The following is a 24,654-nucleotide window of genomic DNA, read 5'->3' on the forward strand; positions in this document are numbered from 1 at the left end:
TCACCATACATTTTCAAAAACATTTATTGAGCATGCCAGCCACTGGGAATACAGTAAGTAGTAAAGAACATAGACAAGATGCCTGTGCTTCAAATAGACATTAAATAAAGTTATTAGAGATTGTTAATAAATGCTATGACAAAAAACAGGGTGATGAGATAGAGTAACTGTGGGAGGCTCCTTGCAGGAGGCAGATCAGGGAAGACACCCTTGAACGGGTAAATTTGCACTTTGATGTGAAGAGGGGGAAAAGTCAATCATGCAAAGCAGACGTGGGAAGAGCACTGTAGGTAGAAAGTCCAAAAATAGGAGAAGGCTTGGTAGCCTTAGAGGGCCTTTCACGCATCCTCCCGCTCCTCCACCGTTAATATCACCTTTTTACATTAACCTCACAATGCTGCTTTTTGCTTCAGTCATCACACGGTCGAAATCTATTTCCTACATATCTATCTTAGCTACTTAATTGTGCGTACCTTGCGGACAGGGCTAGAGTTTGTGCCTAGCGCAGACCGAGTTCCGAAGTTATTCTGCGAAAGAATGAATCGTGCACTGGCCTCAAGCGGCTCACAGGAAGGGAAAATCCTCGAGCACTGGGGCTCTCTTCGATCCCTTCGTGACTACCGCGAGGCAAACGTGCCAGGAGCTGAGTCCGAGCACCCTAGCTGGGAAGGCTGCCAGGAACACCGCCCTCTGCACTCGGTCCTACCCTGGCGCCCCGCGCACGCTGGCTTCCAGACCTGCGTTCCCTCCCCTTACGCACGGCTGCACCCGCCCGGGCTCGGGGAGTGGGGCCAGGCTGGGAAGGGGTGGCGAGGGCGGGCGAGGGCCAGACAAGAGACATCCCTGCTAACTTCCCCGCAGTTACATTTCCTCCCAAGACCCAGGTTAGCTTGGCGCACCCCCTGCCACATCCTTTCCCCGCCCCACGTCACGGGATACTGAAGGCTCCGCCGCGCCCTCCCGCGCGGCCCACAGCTCCACCGGCCACGTCCCACGCCCCCTTCTCGCAGGCGCGCGCGCCGCCGCCGCCACAGGGGGCGGGGCCTGGGCCCGGACACACAGTCAGCCACGGTCCCAGCCTGCCCCGCGCGGGCCAACGAGAGCAAATCTAGTGACTCACCTCTGCCGCGCTAACTCCCCGCTGGCTCTCCTCTCACACACGCTCACACCCGGCTCGACATGGCGGCGGCAGCGGCGGCGGCGGGCGACTCCGACTCCTGGGGTGAGGAGAAGTTCCGGGGCAGGGCCCGGGCCGGCGCTGGTCCCTCGCCGAGGCAGGCACTAACGTGGCTCGCTCTCTTCCGTAGACGCGGACACGTTCTCCGTGGAAGACCCGGTGCGGAAGATGGGGGGTGTCGGCACCGCGGGCGGGGACCGCTGGGAAGGCGAGGACGAGGAGGAGGACGTCAAGGTGGGTGCGGGCTGGCGCCGTCGCGGGCGGGATTGCCCACCGACGGGCAGGCGGGTGGACTCTGGGCCCAGGGGTGCCGCCCGGGCCTGCGAGCCCTGGGCTCAGGCGCGAACTTAGGGCCCCGGCGGTGCCCTCTTCCCCTCCGCTCTACGATCCCACGGGCCAGAGACGGGCAGCATGGCCTTTCGGCCTTCCTTGGGGAGGGTGGCGGCCGCCCCAGCCCCAACCCTTCTTTGTCGGTCAGCGCCCGGGCCTGGATCCTACTCGCTAAGTGGCGACTGGAGGTGACAGCACCGGCGTGGCCGGCCCACGTGCAAACTTGGTAGTCAGGAGCCTGTCTTCCCGATGAGACCGGCACGTTGGGGATTGAGCCCCACGGCTTGTCCCATATGGAAAATCTTGCAGCGCACCTGCCTTTTTGAGCTCCAGTCTCCCCAGAGCCAGTCATTCATTTATGGGTCGGTACCCAAAGGCCCCTGTTGTAGGGTTTGTACAATTAGATAGGTGGAATGTCGTGGCTTAATTTTAACTATTTTTTTCCCACACAGGAGAAATAGAAACAGTAACGCGAAATGACTTTTAGCCTTTCTTCCCACATCCAATGGTAAAAGGATGAACTGAGTACTGACAGGCAGCAATTATTGGTCAGAAACCTGAGTAGTCCTGAAAAATGCCCTGAAAAATGTAGAGTTGACAGTGACATTAATCTTAACACACGATATCGAAGATTTGGTGGTTGGAGTAGAGAAGGGGCCAGTGCTTATTTTTTCCTATGCCTTTTGATCTGAACCAGATTTACCTTCATCGTTCGTTGTTTCTTTCTTTTTTTTTTAAGTAGCTTCAAAAGTCTAAAGCCCAGCATGCTAAGACTTTTATCAACAAAGTTCTCAAAACTTCTTAATATTTGTGCAGATAAAGTTTTATATGAATTGGAAAATGGTATTTTGTGGTTTTGATTCATTTAGTTAATGTTTTACTCCTAACTTCTATTCTTTAGCATTTGCTCAACTCTACAAGTCTTTGCTTGGGTTGAAAATTTTAAGCTAGAAAATCACTTAACTTACTATTAATACTACTTTCGTTTGGATTTTACCCTTTTCTCCTGGGTCCGATGAGGTGAATGTTCAATTTATCTAACCACCTGAGGTTCAGAAATGATGGGAGCTTTGCACACATTGGGGTTAATAAGTGAGTAGTATTGTTGTGAAGATACTTAAATGCTTCATTTACATGTTGTATAGACATGGGAATGGATTGTGTTAACCCCTTCATTTCAAGATATAAGTTACTTCCCTACATTACAGAGGATTTTCTGTTTTGAGCCTTTAGTTCAGATTTGTCCTTTCAGTTTTTCTATGTATACTTGGATGCAGCAGTTAAGACATCTGTTAATGAAAATTGGGAATAAGTTATCAAATGAGAAGAAAAGACTAGGTAAATCTGGACAAAAGCAACAGAAAATGAGGTTTGAATGGAGTAGTCTGGACTGATGTCATGAAGTAGATTGCCTGAGATTATTGGATCTAAATGGTGTCAGTTCTGATAAATATAATTCTGACCACTTGGAATTAGTTTTGGAGATTTACAAGTTGTAAGGAAACATAAAAGTCATCTTGTCTAGTCACTCTCTCAGTGCAAAATTTCTTTTCTTTTATACACAGCTTATTTCTGTTAAATAATCTTTGAAGTTGATCTGGGAGAAAAAAGCTGAACTTGTCTGTTTTATTTCCGAGTTTAAATGTTGGTTTCATTCTGTTGAGTTTCTTCAAGATTCTCATGATATGGTATCCATGGAGTAGTTTGATTCCTGGACTCTGGAATCAGATAGACCTGGGTTGATATTGTTGCCTTGACATTTGCTGTATTTGTGATCATAAACAAGTTTTTAAATCTTGCTGTTTTAGTTTCCCAATCTGTAAATTGTTATTATAGGAGCTGGGGAGGGCTGTTATTTTACATTTTAAATGAGATGGTACAGGAGGCATTAAGCAAAGTTGACACTCAATAAAAGTTAATTCTCTCTTACTTCAAAATACAGTCTTACTACAGAGAATAAATAGCATAAATGATAGGTGGAAAATAGACAGGGGGAGGGTAAGAATAGTGTAGGAAATGTAGAATCCAAAGAACTTATAAGTATGACCCATGGACATGAACTATAGGGGGGGAGTGTGGGAGGGAGGGGGTGGGCAGGATGGAGTTGAGTGAAGGGGCGGAAAAGGGACAACTGTAATAGCATAATCAATAAATATATAAAAAAAATACAGTCTTACTTTGGCCTAATGGAAAGTATGCTTAGGCTGTTTAGATCTAGTGCTTTGTGCCACATTTTTGATTTCCTAAGCTCAGAATGAGTCACTTCTCTCCATAGTGGCTATTTACTGTGAATTTTGTGTTTTGCATGCATTGACCATGTTTATTAAGCAAGTTTTTGCTTGCTCAGAGGTTAGTTGAAGTTTGCCTCCTTGAATGTTAGTAATACCAAATTTCTGAATTCTCAAATGTTTTAGTACCTAATCCTTTCCTAAAGAGATGCAAAGTTTAGTTCTCTTGAGATCAAGTAAGTCATAATCCTTAATAAAAAATGAGAATTTTTAAAAAGTCTTCAAAAGATAGTGGAAACAGTAAGTTCTTCAGTTTATATCAGTATCTAGTGTTTAACCTTTAAGAATGTAGATTTAATGTCATTTGTAATGTCCTGAGAAATGAAAGGAGAACTGATATCTTTGTTGCAGTAATTTACTCCCGTAGTTTACAATATTTCAGTAGACATTGTAGCATTTTGCTGCGCTTGACTTTTCAATAGCTATGTGGCAGTGGCAGAACTGGATTTAGATGAAATCGTAGAATTGTTAATACTCATGGATTTATTTTATTTTTCTTACTATACTGATGTCATGTAGAGGTAGTGGGAGGCATTATTCACTTGGTATGTATCACTGGACTCTCCCCATTGCTGAAATGAGTGTAGGCTGTGTTGGCAAGAAGGTAGTGAGTATCTACCCACTGCAAGCAGGGGCAGTACAACTTTTACTTCATTTTACTAGTCTCCAGGCTCTTCAATAAAACAGACTAGAAGCTAGATTTATTCAAAGGGTGTAGACTTTATTTTGAGAAAACCGCTCCTGGTTGTGTACAGGAATTTGTTTGTATAATGTTATAGAATTTCTTTTAAAAATCCTGGAAAACTGACTTAGTCGAAAACTGCCTGCCTCATCCTAACCATTGAACCATCTTGTAGGAACCTTTGTGGGTTAATAGCTTAAATCTGCCACAACAAAGGACATTTTTCAAGCATTGGAAAATAGCATTTCTGAAGAAGGGGATTTATATTCCGGAGAAATGGGAGTTTGTTGGGACATACTCAGAAGGTCGGCATTTTGCCAGAAAATGGGTGTCTTGAAGTGTAGTGTAACTTCTTAGGAAAAATTCCAAACATAAACAGAAGTAGAAAGAAAAGTTTAATAAACTCATGGCCAATCTTCTTTCTTCTATATCCCCATTGACTGCTTTCCTCCCCCAACCAGATTATTTTAAAGAAAATCCCAATTATGTCATTTTAATACCCTGACTTTTTAAAAAGATTTTATTTATTTATTTTTAGAGAGGGGAAGGGAAGGAGAAACAGAGGGAAAGAAACATCAGTGTATGGTTGCCTCTTGTGTGCCCCCTACTGGGGACCTGGCCCACAACCCAGGAATGTGCCCTGTCTGGGAATCAAACTGGATACCCTTTGGTTCCCAGTCTGTGCTCAAGCTACTGAGCCACACCAGCCAGGGTAGTACCCTGATATTTTTTATTAGTGTAAGTTTTTAGTAAGGAATCATTTCTGTTACTGAAAAATACTTACATAATGTTATTGTAATGTTGGAACACTGAAAATAAATAAGCCACTTGTTTTGTATTCAGTGTCTTGATTGTGATGTTTCTTAGCCGGGAATTTAAAGTAGAATTGATTGATAACAAACATATTAGACAGGTAGGCATTGAGATAGAATTCAACTAAGTGCTGAGCTGTACATAATAGGATGTTAAAAACTTAATGAAATTGAATTAAGTGAATGACTGGGCTTCCAGAGAACAGCAGAGTTCTGAGATGGTGGAAGAATATTTTTACTTCTTTTAAAATTTTTATTTATTTATTTTTTAGAGAGAGGGGAAGGGAGAGAAACATTGATATGAGAGAGGAACATTGATGGGCAGTCTCTGGTATGTGCCCTGACTGGGGACTGAACCTGCAACCCAGGCGTGTGCTCTGACCAGGAACCAGTGACTTTTCGATGTGCGGGGCTGGGCTCAACCCACTGAGCCACACTGGTCATGGCTGAACTTCTTTTAAAAACTGAATTTTGCTGGGAAGTCCAGCTTTGCCAGAGGCCTCAGAGTCAGTAGAGTTTACAAAACACCAGTCAGTAAAAGGCTCTTTTCCTGCAAGAGATTATGCTTTATCTAAACCAAACTACTTAAAGAAAAAGGGGAAGGAGTGTGTATTAGTGGGCTATGGATATGGGGCAGAAGAATTTTACTCTTCTTTTGAAGCTACTTCTATTTGACAATCTATAAATATATCTTGCTTAAGTTGGGAAGCATTTTCAACCCTAAAAGTGTTCTCTCATTGCATGTGACATTCTGTAGTTGTACATTATAAAAATGACAGACTAACCAACTACTGGTCACGTTGTTAGAAATAAAAAGAAAGCAGGATTTAAAAGTTTTGTTTTGTTTTCAATTGTTAGTTCAATTGAGAAGCAGTTTTTAAACTTGAAAAGCAGCCATATCTTTCGGAGCAATGGCTGAAATGATATTGGGTGTGTATCTGTAGAAGAAGAGTATAGATAAGCAAGTAGTAGTTTATAAACTGCCTCTTTTCTAAGCAGGCTAGCCATTTTAGGGGAGCAGCTTGGCTGATCTTTTGGAGATGAATTGGACATAATAATTGGAAGATTTATTGGGACCTAAAATAATTAGGGTAAGGAATTGGATATTGATGGGTATTCTCTTGAAGCAAATAACCATTTAAGGTGTAATCCCTATTTTAAATGTTAATTTTAGGTGTTGCTCTAGGCATCCTTTTTTCATTTTATCTGGATTTCTTGTCATCATTTATGAAGTTCTAGTGTTTACAGAAAATTGGACAGATTTAGACAATTCTACGTTACATTTACTTTTAGGGTACTTTGCAAATTTTATAACTAAGGAAACAAAAGCTCTCTTAAGTTTCTGATGAAAGCTACCTGGCCTTTCACTGTTGGGATTACATCTGTTTGGAAATGTGGCCAGTCTGTTTTTGCTGATATTCCTATGCTCTCTCCTTTAGGGATTTGTCACCAGTATAGTAGTAAACTTCAGGGCAGACTTGTATCTGAGCACTCTTGGGTAAGGGTGACAGGAAATGCATCCCTTTCAGTGGTCCTTTTATGAACTGAGAGGTATATATCATGGTTGTTTCCAGGACTTACAGATAACACTGCTTTTGCTACTAAAATCCTCTTTTGTGGATGTCTAGGTAGTCTTATTGTGTCTGGTTGATGGGACAGCTTAACTTGACTGTCTGGGTAGGGTTTTTGCTTTGATGGGGAAACCAGAGATGGATAGAAGTGTGGGACATAGTGTGATTGAGATACCGAGGGAGCAGTGATATGGTGTAGGGTGGGGGGTGATGTTTTACCGGGAAAGGGAACTGAGGAACAACAGTATTGAACAAAAATGCTTTATTGCATCTGTTTCTCAATTTTGTAATTTTTGTAATGGGACTGCTCATTTTAAGCCATACTTCTCCCTTCTTAGCCTTCTTTTACCTGATGTGCTGGAGTAGTTTTTTAAAGTTAGTATAAAACCATCACTGGCAATTTGAGTTGGGTAACTGATGTAGCTGTAGCTGGGCATATCTTCTTAGTATGTACATAACCCTTCTCTTTGATGAGCTCCCCTGCTCTTCCAGGGTAGCTCATTCAGAACTAATTGAAAGAACAGTTTTGGTGGGGAGGGACCTATCTCCCAGATAGTTTATTTTATACTTCAGGACTTAAGTAAGTAGTCATGTTTACCATGACACTTTAAAGGAATTTGGCCCATTCAGAACAGCTTCCTTCATTATTTTTCACTGACATTATGGGGTACCTATCTCTGGGTCTTAGTGTCTTTGTCTGTAAAGTAGGGATAAGACCACCTTAAAGGGCTTTTGTGAGGGTTACTGTGTTACTTATATATAAAGCCCTTTGCATAGTGCCCGGTGCAGAGTAAGCTCTCACTCAGTAAATGTTCTCTATCTATCATCATCATCAGAAGAGAGCTGTAAATACGTACTCCTGGGAAATAAGCAAATGGTCCTCCTATTTGAAGCACTGCCTAAGTCTCATACAACTCACAGACCCAGCTCTCCTATGTTCTGTGGAGATTAAAACAACAAAATACCTGGTAGTTAATTTTTTTCTTTTTCTTTATTTTAGAGATGTGATTTAGACAGACATTGATTGTTGTCCACTTGTTTATGCATTCACTGGTTAATTCTTGTATGTGCCCGGACCTGGGATCAAACCTGAAACCTTTGTGTATCAGGATGACACTCTTAACCAACTGAGCTATAGTTACTGCAATATTATTGACTCTATTCCCTATGTTTGTACTTTACATCCCTGTGACTATTTTGTAACTAACCGTTTGTACTTTTTAATTTGTTCACCTCGTTCACTCAGTCCCCCAATCTCTCTCCCCTCTGGCAACCACCAATCTGCTCTTGGTTTGCTTTCATTCTGTGAACTTTGAACTGTGGGTTAAATTGCCAAGGTAAGGTGATTATAAAAATATTTTTACTTTATACAAGTTCTTACTATTCTGCTTGTAGACCTTAATTGGGATTTTTTGTTTCTTTGGTGGACTTACAGATTTTTATTAAGAATAAAGACTTGGTTAGTTTATATCCCTAGACTGATTCAGATTTATGATCTGTCTTGTTGTAAAACTAGAAGCTTGGTGTCATAGTTAAAGCACATTAGTCAGCCTCTGCATTTTCCAGTAGTATTAGGGCCTCCTGCTCTGCATCTGCCACCCTGTGGCTCAGCTTCAAATGGTGTGTCATAGTGTGCTTAGACAATGACCAGGCTCCCTGTATATTAAAGCACTATTTAAACACAGGGCCGTGCCTGTCCTTATTAAACTTAGCCCTTCTGAATTCTGTGGAGACTTTAGAAATTTGTTTGATAATTGGTTTATTTTTAGCTCAATGACTGTGTTAGGCATAGAAAAGACAGAGTATAGATCCACCTTAAAGTGCTCTGCCCAAGTTAGGGAATGTGTTCCATGAACCTGTTTAATCAGTTCTTGAATCCTCTTAAATACTGAGTGTGGGAAAGTTTATTTTTGTTATTATTTATTAATTACTATATTATTTTCCATATGACCAACTGTAAACCCACATTTTTCCCACCCTGCACTGTATTATGCAGATTTAATTCAGTAACCAGGGTTATATTGTATGAAATATTGCTTGAAATAACTGAGCCAGTGGTTAGGATGTTGGATGTTTTTCTATTTGGGAAAGTAAGAAGTATAAAGTTCTTATTTATATATTTTTATTTTAAAATAACTGAATTTAAGAGAGACTGTTGGGTTGGTTGTCTTGTGTTTCAATTTTTAAAAAATATTTGATTAATTTTAGAGAGGAAGGGGGGAGAGGCTAGAGGGAGGAAGAGAGTAATATCAGTTTGTTGTTCCACTTATTGACACATTCATTGGTTGCTCCTTGTAAACGTGCCCTGACCTGGGATTGAAACCACAACCTTGGCATAGCAGGACAATGCTCTAACCAACTGAGCTAACCAGCCAGGGCCTGGGTTTTAATTGTTAATGGAGAAGCTTTTTTATGAAATTGGATAGGTTGATATAAAAGTTCACACGGAGAAACAAACAGGCAAGAATGTCCAGGAAAGCACTAAAAAAACCTGAAAACCAACAAGAGGAGACTTCCCCTAATCTACATAAAAATATACTATAAAGCCTATGATATTAAAGCAATATGGTACTGGTTTTGAAGAGACAATAGACCAGTGGGATAGTATAGAATGCAGAAATAGACCGGATACTTATAAGAATAATAGTATATGTTAAATGATGGGGCAAAGGAGGATTTTCTTTTTAAAGATTTTACTTATTTTTAGAGATGGGGAGGAAGGGAGAAAGAAAGGGAGAGAATCAGTGTTTTGCAAGCGATATATCAACCAGGGACCTGACCCCCAACATAAGCCTGTGCCCTGACTGAGATTCGAACTGGTGACCTTTCAGTTTGCAGGCTGGCACTCAGTCCACTGAGCCACACCAGCCAGGGCCAAAGGAGGATATTTTAATAAATGATGCTGTGACAACTAGGTAACCATTTGGAAGAAGATAAAATTAGATCCATGCTTCACACTATACAATAGAAACTCCAGATGTATCAGATATCTAAATGAAAAAAAATGAAATATACATATTCTAGAAGAAAATTCTTTGCTGTAAGAAAATGAAAAGGCAGTGAAAGAAAAGACTGATAAATTTTACTGCATAAATGTGGTGGGGTGCATGGCACTTCATGGGGAAACATGAGAGGCATTTCCTTTAGGAGAACAACAGGGCAGTGATGCCCATTATCTCTACCGCTGTTCACACTGTGCTCTAGAGATTTAGCCGGTACAATTAGATAAAAGAAGTCAATTGTGGAGACATAAGAATTGGTAAAGTAAAGCTATCTCTCGTTTGCAGATGATATAGTAGTATATCTTGAAAACCCTAGAGAATCAATGATAAAACTAACTTAATAAATTAAATCAATAAGGTAGCAGGATATAAAATTAACATACCATTAATATTACCCCAAAAATTCAATTAAAAAGTTAAAAAAAAAAAACAACTCTAGCCAAGTAGCTTTGTTGGTTAGAGTGTTGTCCCAATATGCCAAGGTTGCGGGTTCATCTCCGGTCAGAACACATACAAGAAAGCAACCAGTGAATTCATAAATAAGTGGAACAACAAAGTGTTGTCTCCCCCCACCCCCAGAAACAATTAAAAAAAATAGCTTTTCTATATATAAATAACCAGTTAGAGGACATAAAAGGGGGAAAAAACTTTATAGTAGTAACACAGAACATAAAATACTTGGGAGTAAACCTAGAGAGAAATGTGAAAACCTCTTAAGAGAAAAATTTTAAAACACTCCTTGGGAGATATAGAAGTTAACTGGGACAAATGGAAAGAGCCCTTTTTCTTGGTGAGGGCAGATCAAATGATAAAAATGTCAGTTTTCTGCTCTGGTCTGCACAGCTCAGTTAGTTGGGCATTGTCCCGCAAAGTGGAAGGTCACAGGTTTGGTCACCGGGTTAGGGCACATGCCTAAGTTGCAGATTCTGTTACTGTCGGGGTGCATACGGAAGGCAACCAGTGGATGTTTCTTTCCCTCCTTTTCTCCCTTCCTTCCCCTCTCTCTAAAATCAATCAATAAACAAAAAGATAGATAGCAGTTCTCCAACATTAATTTATAAATTTAATGCAGTGCCAAAAAACACCAACAGTTTTTCTATGGAGTTACACAAGTTGATAATAAAGTTCACATGGAAAACTAAACATGCAAGAATTATTAATGGAGTTTCTTTCTTTTAGGATAACTGGGATGATGATGATGATGAAAAAAAAGAGGAAGCAGAAGTAAAACCAGGTGAGCCACTTGAGGTTCCTCCATTTTTGGTTTTTTGTCTTGATGAGCATGTGGTGCTTTGTTAGTGACAAAATGCTGAAACAATGAAAATTTTGGCATTTGGAAACCAAACATCATTCCACTCCTACTTTATTTTCTTTTCCCTGCATTTCTTCTCTCCTCTTACAACATAATCAGATTAGATACCTGTCGTTTTTGTTTCTGAATTATTGTTAGGAGAGAGTAAGGGCTATGGCATCATAGTTCAATGATCTCAGTCCTGCTGAAAGGACTGGGGAAATATGAAGGGAGATGTTTGGATCTTAGGGGTCAGGTTAGAGAGGAAAACGGCAGAGTCCCTAGAACATTCTCATTCTTTATTTGCCAGGAAATCACCATATGAAATGGAGCTGGGAGGGATTTGGTCTCTTGAAGTATACAGATATATCTGTCTCATCCAGAAACTGGAAAATATTCAAAATAATTGATTTAAAAATTTCTTTACTTTCAGAAGTAAAAATTTCAGAAAAGAAAAAAATAACAGAGAAGATAAAAGAGAAAGAACGGCAACAGAAGAAAAGGCAAGAAGAAATTAAAAAGCGGGTAAGTACTGTTGATTTTCAAAAATACAGAACTCTCACATCAGTAGTGGTAACAGTGTCTTAACAGGCAGCAAATATTACCTGGCTATTTGAGTGGCTTTGTAAAGACTTTAAATGGACATCATTAGATATGAGAATCCCAAAACTGAATGTGTGGTTTTTTCAAAAACCAAACCCAGAAGCTTTATCTGTTAGAATGCCTTTTAAGTTTTCACAAACTTAAAAGGAAATAGTGTGATTGTGTAATGACCATGGTAAGTGATTTTTTTGCTTGTACCTGTAGTTCTTTCTAATTGTGATTAGTTTTTATTTGCAGTGTGTGTATTGAGTGAAATATAAAAAGCATCCATTTCTTTGCTGTGTATTGTGTGTTTTTGTTTGAATATTTGGAGCAAGATCAAGAATCTTGTATTCATTTGTCTTTTGAATAGAAAACACATTTACATGATGCAGAAATTAAAACAGTATTAAGAAGTACTCCCAATCTTTCACTCATTCATCTTGTTCCTCTTCCTCTATCCTCCCATAAGTAAATACTGGTTTTTTATGTCTCCAGGGTGTCTTTGTGCATTTGGATACAACTGTATATTCTCGTTCCTTTTTTTAAATAGTTTTCACCTCACTTTATTTAATATATCGTGGAAATCTTTCCATATCAGGTCATAGACAGTTTTTTTTCCCCTTGACTTTTCATTAAGAAAAACTTCACACATAAAAGTAAATAAAATAGCATAATGAATAATTATACACATCACAGTTGTTAATATTTTGCCATATTTGCTTCATCTATTTTTTTTTAAGTAAGATCAAACAAGTAACAAATTTTAGGCATTTTTTTCAGTTACCCCAAATGGAGTACTTTAGAAGTACTGCTGTGCTGTGTGCTTCATATCGTATCACGTCAGTGAAGTCTGTCTTATTTTTAGTGATGCTAAAACTAATCACTGGGTTAAGGTGGAGATAGCAGTATCCTTCTCATAAAATTACATATTTCTTCTGGCAAGTAATCCAGTTTCATGTCAGCCTCTCACCTAATAGTTTTGTATCATTGATCATTGACTAATTATTTCAGAAGGTATTGCAGAAAGGTGCTTCTTCTCATTCAGTGACTTGTCTTCCTTTTTGTATTGGTTGACTTTTTAATTTTTTTTTTTTCTATTTGGTTACTTTGGATATGGTTTGTAATAGAAAGGCAAAGTAAAAGCTTAATTCTTTTATTTTTTTAATTACCAATTTTCAGAGTAAGGAGTGGGTGTAATAGCTTCAAGTAGTGAAAAGTGGGGGATTTTGTGGATTTTTTTAAATTTATGGACTTACAGGTTTTTATAAATTCATTGTTTTACTAAGATACAATAGGTTTTTTTTTGATGCTCAGATTGTCCCAACTTTGGCCAGTAGGAGTCCCTTTAAATAGTTCCTATCTTCATCCTTTTGACAGAACCCCATTAGTCTTTGAAAGCTTCCTTGTTTTCTGGTGCAATAAGAAGTGCCAGGCTTATCTCATAAACTGTCCTTCTTAAGTGTGGAATCAGCTACTCCTCTGAGATTTCTTTTAGTGGGAAATGATATTTAGAGGACAAAGCTAGGTACTCCTAGTACTTAGTACAATATCACTGTGATAGCCTTGCCATCTTCACCCCTTTTCATGGAGTAAGCTGGGAAAGTGTGTGTGTAATCATTAGTTCATATCAATATTTTCTCTTATTCGTACAATTAACACAATTGTATTTTTACAATACCAACATTACTAACAGTGTAAAGCTACTAACGAAGTTTAGGATTTCCTTGTAATTCCTTTGGCTTAGAATATCTCCTGCTAAGGATGTATAATTAGGTCCTGGGTTTTAAAGTCATTTGAATTCTCTTCCCTGTGTCATTATGTCTGGTTCGATACACATTTTTTGTTTTCAGTTTTAAGGTTTTTATTTAACTTTACTTTTTAAACATGCAATATGTTCAGAAGTCAAAAGTTCTACTGATTGGTTCTGGCCAGTGTGGGTCAGTTGGTTGGAGTGTTGCCCTGTAAACCAAAGGGTTGCAGGTTTGATTCCTGGTCAGGGTACATGCTTAGGTTGTGGGTTCAGTTTAGATGCATGTGAGAGGCAACTGATAGATGTTTCTCTCTCATATCAGTGTTCCTTTCCCTTTCTCCCTCCTTTCCCCTCTTGAAAATCAACGAGCATGTCCTCAGGTGAGGATTTAAAAAAAAGTTCTATTGACTGGATCTTTCTTGGTCATTAAAGTTAGAATTATACTTATTTTGTATTTTGTTGTATCTTAATATTACTGTCTTAACATAAACCTTAGTTTGAGTATACTCAATTTATCTTCAGCCAGATATTGAGTTAAGATATATTTATTTTTGATGCAGGAAATACTTGATGTCCAGACTTAACTGTTGGGACAGTTAAGTCAAGACATTTTCTTTTTTCTTTCTAGAAAGTATTCTGAGATTATCTAAGTTGGCATAAAAACTTTCTCATTTTATCTTACCCATGAGAAATAACATGGTCTATTACAGAAGTGGACTTTTGAATTAAAATTTTCAAACCGCATAGGCATGGATAATTATGAATGGCACAAATTCCCTTTACTTTTTCCCACTTTGATAAATATTATTGAAGATTCCCCTTCATAGTAAAAGCAGTGTTTGTTGTACAAAATTTTATCACATTATATAGAAATGATACGCATTTCTGTTAACCATCATCCCAGAGGAGTGCGATTGGGAAGTAAGTGACAACTTCTGTTATGTTTTAAATTTGTTATAATGATAATGTGTTACGTTTTTAATAGTACAAAGTGACATGATAAATAAGGGGGAAATATTTCCTGATTCTTCAGGGGGAAAACATTTTTTTTTAAATGTCTGCATAATGTTGTGATGGATATGCCATACTTTATTTAAGCATTCTGTTGTTGAACATTCAGGTTGTCTCCAAATTTATTTGAAATTATAAATAATACTCCATTGGACATCATCGTGGTTAAAATTTGTGTGCATCTTTGGTTTCTTAAGATAAATACCTAGAAGTGGAATTATTTGAGTAAAGCATATAAAAATATTTTAAGACTTTGATACATTACCAAGTTGCTCCCTAGGAAAGTTGATTCAATATACAGTGTTAGCAGCAGTGTGTGAAAGTGCCATTTTCACCTTGTTTACAGTTTTCTTTATTTTTACTTAAATTTTATTATTTTTATTTTTAGAGGGGAAGGGAGGGAGACAGAGAGGGAGAAAAACATCAGTATGTGGTTGCCTCTCGTGTGCCCCTCACCAGGGTGTTCTGCAACCCAGGCAAGCACCCCGACTGAGAATTTGAACCGGTGACCCTGTGGTTCGCAGGCTGACATTCAATCCACTGAGCCACACCAGGCAGGGCTCAATTCTTTATTTTTAAAAAAGGTTCGAACCTCAGCTGTGTCCCATTACCAGCTGCTACCTTCTGTTACCATGGGCAGGTTGCTTAACCTCTCTGTGCTTTGGGGTTTTTTCCTGTAATATTAGGATAAAAGTATTTAAAGTGTTTAGAAGAATGCTGAAATACAGTATATGAACACTTTATAAGTGTTTGCTATTATTTATAATGACATGTGCTTATAAAAAACTCATACAATATAGATAGATGTGCTGGGTCCACCTATCATGATTCCAGCCTTTTTAAAATTTCAATTCTGTCTCATTTTAGTTAGAAGAACCTGAAGAAACTAAAATGCTAACACCAGAAGAACAATTAGCAGATAAACTGAGGCTAAAGAAATTACAGGAAGAATCAGACCTTGAATTAGCGAAAGAAACTTTTGGTAAGTGGGAGTGTGATTGCAATGCAATATTGAGGTTCCAAGTAACGCTGTGAAAGTCTTACTAGTTATGAAGGTTCAGGAAACATCTATTTTGAAGAAATATACTGGCTAACTTAGATATTAGAAAGCAGTTTTTTTCTCTTTATATTTGTGACATCATTAATTATGGTAGAGTGAGATACATGGTCAGATTTTTGAATAATTATGTTTTGAATATCAAATAAAAGATTATTAAGATAAAAGGTCATTGGACCCAAATAAAGTCTACCACTTTTTTAAATGTATTCATCAGCTGGATGAAATTTGGCTGGAAACGTGAGGTCTATAGTTTTGAGATTTAAATACTGAACTGCCTGTAGGGCTGTCCTGTTGTCTTAAGTCTGGATAAGGCTTAGACAGTATTGCATGCTGGTCCCGGGAGAGGGGAGTGCTGGTCAGGGGGTGGCATTCGGCTTGGGCCATGCCTTCTTGTGCTCAGAGTAACTTCTTTCTGCAAGCTCCTTGGGCCTCACCGTGCCCTGTCTCTACAGTGCATCCAGTTCTGTATGCCGTACCTGCAGCTGTGGTTAGAGCATGAGATAAAAAGACATTTTCAGGATCCTGTAAAAATCAGGTTGGCCAAAAAGTCCATTACGTTTTTTTCTGTAGGATGGTTCTAGTAGTGCTTAGTTGTCTTTAACTTCATTCCAAATAATTTTATTAGAGTGTATCGTGGCAGTTGTCATATCAGTGTGCATTAAAAAAAAAAAAAGGTTGGTGATTTTTGTGCAGCCATTTTAATATTGAAGATGGAAGAAAATATGTAACACTTTTAGCATATTATGCTTTATTATTTCAAGAAAGGTAAAAGCGCAACTAAAATGCAAAAAAAAAAAAAAGATTTTGCAGTGTATGGAGAAGGTGCTGTGACTGACTGAATGTCTCGAAAGTGGTTTGTGAAGTTTCTTGGTATTGACATTTTGGCCAAATAATTCTTTGCTGTGAGGCTGTCTTATGCACTGGAAGATGTTTAGTAGCATCTCTGGCCACTAGAAGCTAGTAGTGGGAGATAGCCAACATACTCAAAATAATCGAAATCAAATTATTGGTGAAAATGAAAAATGTCTTATTTTATGGGGAAAAACGTAGCAGACTTTTTGGCCAACCCAACAGATAAATTCAGTGTTCCAGGAGGAGAGTTACATGGCACAGAGGGTAAAAGTAAAGAACATGGCCGGAGAAATTAGAAGCTTTCGCTTTGTTTAACCAAGTTTGTTGGTGGTGTCACCTATTGAATACTTTGCAGAGTAGGTCATGTTGAAACAGTTAAATAACTTGAAATGAAAACCTAGCACCACAGGTTTGGTGTCCCCCCCCGCACTCCCCCCAACCCAATTAGAATGAACCAAGCAGCTGACCGTAGTGATCATTTCCTTTCCATGGGAAGTATGTCCTTGTCTTCCACTGGTAATCTCAAGAGTTGCTCTTAATGCTCCTGTCCACTGGTGTGTGCTTGCAATGTCTTAACTGCACTCATCTCATAGAGGGCACTCTGCCACTATCCTGTGTCTTCATAGGATGGGAAAGGCCACTCATGTGCTTATTAAAGAGAAGGGTTTATGTGGTACCCATAGATTAAAAGGCAAAAACATGCATTCATAGTCATTGTTTGGTTAATAGGATTTCAGGGTTGTGTTCCTTTTTTTAAAAAAATATATTTATTGATTATGCTATTACAGTTGTCCCATTTCCCCCCCCACACACTCCACTCCATCCTGCCCACCCCCTCCCTCCCACATTCCCCCCCTATAGTTCATGTCCATGGGTCATACTTATAAGTTTTTTGGCTTCTACATTTCCTACACTATTTTTACCCTCCCCCTGTCTATTTTCCACCTATCATCTATGCTACTTATTCTCTGTACCTTTACCCCCCTCTCCCCCTTCCACTCCCTTAATAACTGTGAGTTTGCTGTCATTTTTACTGTTCCTAGTTTTTATCTTCTTTTTCTTAGGTAACTCCCTTTAACATTTCATATAATAAGGGCTTGGTGATGATGAGCTTCTTTAACTTGACCTTATCTGAGAAGCACTTTATCTTCCCTTCCATTCTAAATGATAGCTTTGCTGGATACAGTAATCTTGGATGTAGGTCCTTGCGTTTAATCTTGGGTAATGTAATTATGATGTTCCTTGTTGTGTTCCTCCTTGGGTCCAGCTTCTTTGGGACTCTCTGAGCTTCCTGGACTTCCTGGAAGTCTATTTCCGTTGCCAGATTAGGGAAGTTCTCCTTCATTATTTGTTCAAGTAAGTTTTCAATTTTTTGTTCTTCCTCTTCTCCTTCTGGCACCCCTGTAATTCGGATGTTGGAACGTTTCAAGGTGTCCTGGAGGTTCCTAAGCCTCTCCTCATTTTTCCAAGTTCTTGTTTCTTCATTCTTTTCTGGCTGGATGTTTGTTTCTTCCTTCTGGTCCACACCATTGATTTGAGTCCCAGTTTCCTTCTCATCACTATTGGTTCCCTGTACATTTTCCTTTGTTTCTCTTAGCATAGGCTTCATTTTTTCATCTGTTTTTCGAACAGATTCAACCAAGTCTGTGAGCATATTGATAACCAGTGCTTTGAACTGTGCATCCGATAGGTTGGCTATCTCTTCGTCGCTTAATTGTATTTTTTCTGGAACTTTGAAGTGTTCTGTCATTTGGGCCTTTTTTTTTTTGTCTGGGCACGTCTGTTACTTTAAGGGGCGGAGCCTTAGGTGTTCACCGGGGCGGGGTAATGCTGGTGGCTGCTCTGTGACGCTGTACGTGGGGGAGGGGCTGAGTGGGAGCAATGGCACCCGCCTCACTGTCCTCCTGATTTCAATCTTTCACTCCGATGCCCACAATCAAACTGGGCCACTCTGGTGCTGGTTCCCGAGTAAGTGGGCCTGTGCACACTCTAGGCCCCTGTGGGTCTCTCCAATGACCTCTCCTGTGAGGCTGGGAGTCTCTCCTGCTGCCGCCCCAACCCCCACGGGCGTTTTCAGTCAGAGGTTTGAGGCTTTATTTCCCGGAGCTGGAGCCCTGGGTTGCGCAGTCTGCTTCGCTCCCCGCCGTTCGTCCGGTTTATCTGTGGACGAATGTGGTGCCGCAGTGTGCTACCCGCTGCTCTGCCTGCCCCGCTCTCCACCACTCTGAGTCCGGCCCTCTGGGTTTATCTGTGCAAATGTGGGGCCGCAGGGTCTGCCAGTGCTCGGACTGCCTGCGCCATTTGTCCCACTCTCCGCCACAGCCACGCGAGTCCTCTCCACCCCGGTGCCCGTCTCCGCCCCTCCTACCAGTCTGGATAAATGTTTATTTTCTATTTCCTTGGTGTTGGTCCCCCTTGCTGTTCGATTCTCTGTCAGTTCTGGCCGCGCGAGGAGGCGCAGTGTGTCTACCTACACCGCCATCTTGGTTCTCCCAGGGTTGTGTTTCTTGAGATACTGTCAACAACTAATTTACTTGCCTATTGAGGAGGATACAAAAGCGTACCATCTCTTGCCTAGAATCCTTTTAGGACACAGGTGGCAAACACAAGGCCTGCAGGCCAAATCCGGCCCTCCACCTTGTTTTATCCGTCCTGGCACCTTGTTTCTACCTGGTGGCAGCACCAAGCTCCTTGCCCCTAGTTAAGGATTAGTTACATTTATACAGTTTTTTTTTTTTTTTTAATTTTTATTGTCATTCAGTTACAGTTGTATGACTTTTCTCCCCATCCTTCCACCCCACCCCAGCTGTCTTAAAATTACATTCGGCTCTTTGAAGGCAACTGCAAGGCTGATGTGGCCCCCGATGAAAATGAGTTTGACACCCCTGTTTTAGGACATACTAATGTTTTTGTTGGGATTTAACAAATGGTTTGCTCCTGCTAAGCCTCAAGAGTTAGCTGTATGTTTTCACAGGAACCATCCTTTTTTTTTTTTTTTTGCTTTCTCTCCCCACATTACTATGGGCCTCTTTTAAATGTGTAAGATAAAAGATGAGAATTTGCTTAACAAAATAAATCTTTTATATTGAAATATTAAAATTACTTTTGCTACAGTAATTACTTTGTTTAACCAAGTTTGTTGTTGGTGTCACGTATTGAATACTTTGCAGAGTAGGTCATGTTGAAACAGTTAAATAACTTGAAATGAAAACCTAGCACCACAGGTTTGATGTCCCCCCCTCCCCCCAACCCAATTATATGCTTCTTTATTAATGCATTAAACAAGATGGAGGGCAGGTCTAATAGGTAATGCGATTTGAAAGTAATGACTGTGAACAATGTTTCAAGATATCTGTGACAACAGTAATGTGATACAAAAGTATCTGATCTCTATTGGTAGCGGTTAGGCATTGCTAGTACCACTGTGATTTATTGCTGGTAATCAAAATACAAGGAAACAATAAATTAGAGGGCTCAGGTTAAAAAGAATGAAATAACAGGATTATTCAGATACCTAATTAGTTTATAAACTTTTAAAATCTTTCTGAAATTTTCAGTGCTCCCTTTGTGTTGCAGGTGTTACTAATACAATTTATGGAATAGATGCTATGAACCCATCTTCAAGAGATGACTTCACAGAGTTTGGAAAGTTACTAAAAGATAAAATTACACAATATGAAAAGTCACTATATTATGCCAGTTTTTTGGAAGCCTTAGTTCGAGATGTATGTATTTCATGTAAGTAATTCTAATCTGTAGCTCTGTGAGTGGTTTTTAGTAAGGACACACTCAGGAAAATGGAGGTTGACTTTTGGGGGCATGGGGATGCTATAATATAGATTTAGGGTTTGCTTTTTAGCAGTTACCATGAGAATATTCTGCAAATGTGCGATTAATTTGAGTGGTTTTGTTCATTTTTTGAGGCTGCCTTTTTAATGTTTTTACAGTGGCTTCCCAAAGAGACATCTGAGATTTGTTGCCACAGCAGCTGATGAAAAACTAGCTTATTCTTTTATTTAATTATATATTGAAAGAGGCTAGGAGTATCTTTTGGAGAAAATGCTCTTTGGGCATACAAGATTTTAGAGCTGAGACCACCGCAAGTGTCTGTTCATTTTACAGGCAAGGAAGCCTCTGACTAGGTGCAGGTTGCACGGCCTAGCTGGCACCTATTCTGTGTGTCCCAGGGTGTGGTTCCAGACTCCGAGAGAAGTCACACATTTCAGGGGCTGGGTGTGTAGGAGTGACAGCTGGAGAGGTGCAGCTCTAATGTATAAGGGGCTGGTTTTGCTACTTCTATATTTACTGTTTTTAAGATTGAGAAAACGGAATTCTATATAATGGATTTTGAATTGGATTTTTTTAGAGGAGTTATTACTAAGCTGAGGGTTATATGATCAGTGATACACCCACAGTTGGTGTACTCTTACATCCATACTATTTTCCCTGTTTCTGAAGGTGCTCTCTAACCAACTATGGTTACTTTTTTGATAGCTAAAAACTGATGTCTGTTTTCAGTTTTATATTTTTATAAAGATGGAAGGATATGTTATCCACTCTAAACAGGCTTGTTTCCCGGTAGGACACAGATTGCTGAGATACCTACTATTTTCATTGTAGTTCCAGTCTTAGACAATGGAGACTCCAGGGGGTGGGTGGTTGTCTTCTGTAGGTTTAAGAATTGTCATTCCATGTTCATTCAGCTGCTTCTCACTGAGCATCAGGGATATGTTGTGGAAGTGCATGGTTATCTCTGGTGGGTAAGGAATAATGGTAGGCAACACTGATTTAGCTATAAAGACACTTTAGTTTCTCTTTGGTTGAACATTAGTGTCTTGGTGATAATGGATCATTATAGAGAAATTATTGTTGCTGAGTTTGCCATTTTACTTTGAATAGTTCTGATTTGTAAGCGTGACCATAGACTGAATGATTCTTTACTCACTGTGTCAAACAGGAGAATCATAGCTTTTTCAAAGTTATTGAAGTTAATGATAAATTAGACTTCTCATAACACATGGGGAAAAAATGTGTATTTTGCCTTTACTTATTCCCCCAGATGACTAAATATTAGTGGTATACTTTTTTTTTTTAGTGGAAATTGATGACTTGAAAAAGATTACCAATTCATTGACTGTGCTTTGTAGTGAGAAACAGAAGCAAGAAAAGGTAAGAACAAGCTCTCTGGAGCACTGTGTGTTAACGTTAGGATGGCGGTGCAAGTATAGTATCCTCAAGAAGCCTAGGAAACTTAAAGGTCAAGCAGTTCAATACCCTTTAAATTGGAATAGAACAAGAGTGTGACATTTACTGTCTTTTTTAAAACAGACATGTTCACAGTCTCAGTTTCTGAATTAATAATAGAAATTGCCCTGCGTTAGGTATGGGATCTCCTTTAGGACTAAAGTTTTTCTGGGCCCAGAGGCTTTAGAATCTCTTTGAGGTTTATTATACCAGACTAGATGCATGTGGTAGGTAAGGTCTCATGAATTTACTCTTTTTTCTTTAGCAAAGCAAAGCCAAAAAGAAGAAGAAAGGTGTGGTTCCTGGAGGGGGATTAAAGGCCACTATGAAAGACGATCTGGCAGATTATGGTGGTTATGATGGAGGATATGTACAAGACTATGAAGATTTCATGTGACATTTTATCTCCTCTGGTGTCTTCTTTCTGTTGCCCACAATCCCTTCAACATGTAGCACAACTTCCTTTCCTTTCAGTTCTGCCAAATGCTACAATCAGAAGTGCAGTATCTTTTGTGCTGGTTATTTAACCCCTTGACGCTTAGGTGCTAACGTGCAAATGAGGGAACTTGGATCTTGCTGCCAAGGGGTTAAAATTGGGAACCTCAGTTGCTACTAAATCATAGTTTAAAAAAACAAAAAGCTAATAATGTTGTCGTTGTTGCTATCTGATTCTATAGCAGCAGTCACTAAATTGGAAACAAGGGTTGCAACATGACAAAAAATTGTGTAGTATTGACCAGCACCGTTCAGTAATACAGCCTTAACCATACCTCCTTGAACTACTTCATAACTTATCAAGAAAAGCAGTTTGCAGCGAGGGCGTGTGGTATGCACCTAGTATTAAAATTGCTTTGTCTTAAAATTGAGCGTGAGGATATTAAACATACATTGTGAAGAAGACTGCTTATCTCAGAGTGAAGATATGGCAGCTGAAAAGCACTAGTTTGATACAAGTTAAATGACCAAAACCCTCCGACTTTGAAGCTGAAGAAGGTAAACCTCTCCATTATTGCATTACAACTCGTGGAATCTCTTGAATGCAGACTGTCTAGTTTATCAGACTATTCTACTGATGAAGTACTTCGGATGGGGGAGGGAAACCCTACCTGTTTTATTTGCCTGATTTGAGTGTCTGAGAAACAAATTTTTGTTCTGCTAGGCTGCAATGGAACACCTTTAAACAGGGTTTTGGCATTTCCTTTCCTTTATAAAACATGCTCAGCAAGCTGCACCAGTTAACTACAGTTTGGTAAATTGTTAACAATTATGACATCTGCAATGTTTTATAAAGCAAATAATTTAATAAAATCACTATTGTGAGGACTTAAATTTTGTGTTACCTCCCAAGAGATATTTTTGGAGAGTATAGAGCACAGCTCTTGGGACTAGAGTTCTCTATATACTTACAAAGCTTAATAAATGCTTGATGAGTAGTTAATAGCTTTAAAATAAAAATGATTTGTCAGGCCCTTAATGTCACTCTAGAGCAACAAAGGCATAGGGCTGCCTTCCTCTTTTTATTTATTTGGGAATATTGTTTGGTGGTTTAAGATACTAAGGCCTAATTACATACCTAGAATTATTTATTTGGAGTAATTGAGCTTATAACTCAGGTTATGGCTGTAAGCATAGATTGAGTGATCTTTATTATACATTTTCTTTTAAGCATTTTAGCCAAATTTGTGGTTAGAGTCTTTCTTTTTTTGCAACTGTCACAGGCTCAGAAGTAGGGACAGAAGAAAAATACTTTTCTCTCATGAAGAGGAGGCCTAGTCAAAGCTCTGTAGACTACTAAGTGGAAGACAGGACCATCCAAATGATTTGAGGAATTAACAGAAAGCAGTGACTACACAGCAATAATTAAGAGTAAATGACGATAATTTTAAGACAGACAAGGGCTAAGATATTCTTAGCAGTTAATAATGACATGCACTGAATTTAAAATCTATTTTATTATAGAGATCAGTTTCTAACTAATGGAAATGTATATCTGTTCCTTAACTGTGTAAATAATATTAAATTCCTTTGAAACTGGAATCTGCAGGCACAGGTATTCTTTAATCAATATTGTATCACATCCTAAAGTAAAAGCTATCCTGAAGAAGATGCAACTTTTGATCTTATCACCAATATCTATATAAAATGGTACAGAGGAACAGTCACTTTTAAAACAGGAATTTCCTTGTGGAAACTCATTCTTTATCCACTGTTCACAACTGACTGGTGTGATCAGTTCTGAGGTTTTATAACATGGACAACAAAGATCTCCAATGTGTTATTCTACTGTGATCACAAACACCTGTCAGTACCTCGTTTCGGGACAAGATGACAGACACCTATGTAACCTTGCTCACGTCATCAGAATCCACCTAACCTGCTAGCATGTCCTTTAGACAGCAACCTGTCTGAGGGTCCTTCAGAAGCATATTTACAACATCATAAAGTTTATGTTCATATGCCAGCTTGTAATACAAGTAGACATCTTCACAGCATGTGAGTAACTTCTTCAGGTTTTTCACAGCCATCTCAGTAGGCTGGCGCTGTTTAACTCTGGGCAAACATAAGAACACACAGGTTATGATAATGTATCTTGATTGAGGACTGTCAGCTCTGACACTACCTACAGAGGAGAAGGTGTGGTGCTAGACAGTCTGGGAAATTATCTAAAACTAACTAGCATTAGGGGGCATTTGGTGAACACTGAAATTATTTCATTAAAAGTATATCTTAATGCTTTCCTTAATTAGAATAAGTTTAGTACACTAAAGGGGACCTCTGATGTTTAGAATTTTTGGCACCTCAGGCTAGCTGCGTGGCTGTACTCCCATTTTACGTACAAAGTACCATAAAGTGTTTTCATTCATCTGTTTGCACAAATTTGTTTAAAAAAATCTTTCCTTTCCGGGCATTCTTGACATCTCTCTGTCATCTCAAGCAGAGGGGTGGCTGTAGGCATGTTATACTTAGCCATAAAATTCTTAACCATGCCTTATCCAAAG

The 24,654-nt window shown here is 39.3% G+C and overlaps 2 protein-coding genes across 5 annotated transcripts in view; one reads left to right on the top strand and one right to left on the bottom strand.

The window, feature by feature from the left end:
- The first annotated feature begins 1,062 nt into the window (after positions 1-1,062).
- On the top strand, positions 1,063-23,692 carry EIF3J (eukaryotic translation initiation factor 3 subunit J). The gene is made up of 8 exons (XM_024567764.3): positions 1,063-1,222; positions 1,308-1,411; positions 11,042-11,096; positions 11,587-11,678; positions 15,367-15,481; positions 19,988-20,149; positions 21,507-21,580; positions 21,921-23,692. The coding sequence occupies exons 1-8, from the start codon at positions 1,180-1,182 to the stop codon at positions 22,050-22,052; spliced, it is 777 nt and encodes a 258-aa protein (XP_024423532.1). The 5' UTR covers positions 1,063-1,179; the 3' UTR covers positions 22,053-23,692.
- Positions 23,589-24,654, bottom strand: part of SPG11 (SPG11 vesicle trafficking associated, spatacsin) — a 95,231-nt gene continuing 94,165 nt past the window's right edge. For all 4 annotated transcript variants that reach the window (XM_045201657.3, XM_024567763.3, XM_045201656.3 and 1 more), the window contains one exon: positions 23,589-24,205. In XM_045201657.3, the coding sequence (XP_045057592.2) occupies positions 24,025-24,205 (181 nt within the window). In that variant the 3' untranslated portion in view covers positions 23,589-24,024. The remainder of the gene's footprint in view (positions 24,206-24,654) is intronic.

The sequence above is a fragment of the Desmodus rotundus genome, chromosome 7 (assembly GCF_022682495.2).
Source record: "Desmodus rotundus isolate HL8 chromosome 7, HLdesRot8A.1, whole genome shotgun sequence".
In the NCBI taxonomy this organism is placed as follows: Eukaryota; Metazoa; Chordata; class Mammalia; order Chiroptera; family Phyllostomidae; genus Desmodus; species Desmodus rotundus.

Coding starts and splice junctions, on each gene's coding strand:
- EIF3J (XM_024567764.3), top strand. CDS start 1,180: ATGGCGGCGGCAGCGGCGGCGGCGGGCGACTCCGACTCCTGGG. Junction 1,412..11,041: donor ACGAGGAGGAGGACGTCAAG/GTGGGTGCGGGC, acceptor TCTTTCTTTTAG/GATAACTGGGATGATGATGA. Junction 11,679..15,366: donor AAGAAGAAATTAAAAAGCGG/GTAAGTACTGTT, acceptor GTCTCATTTTAG/TTAGAAGAACCTGAAGAAAC.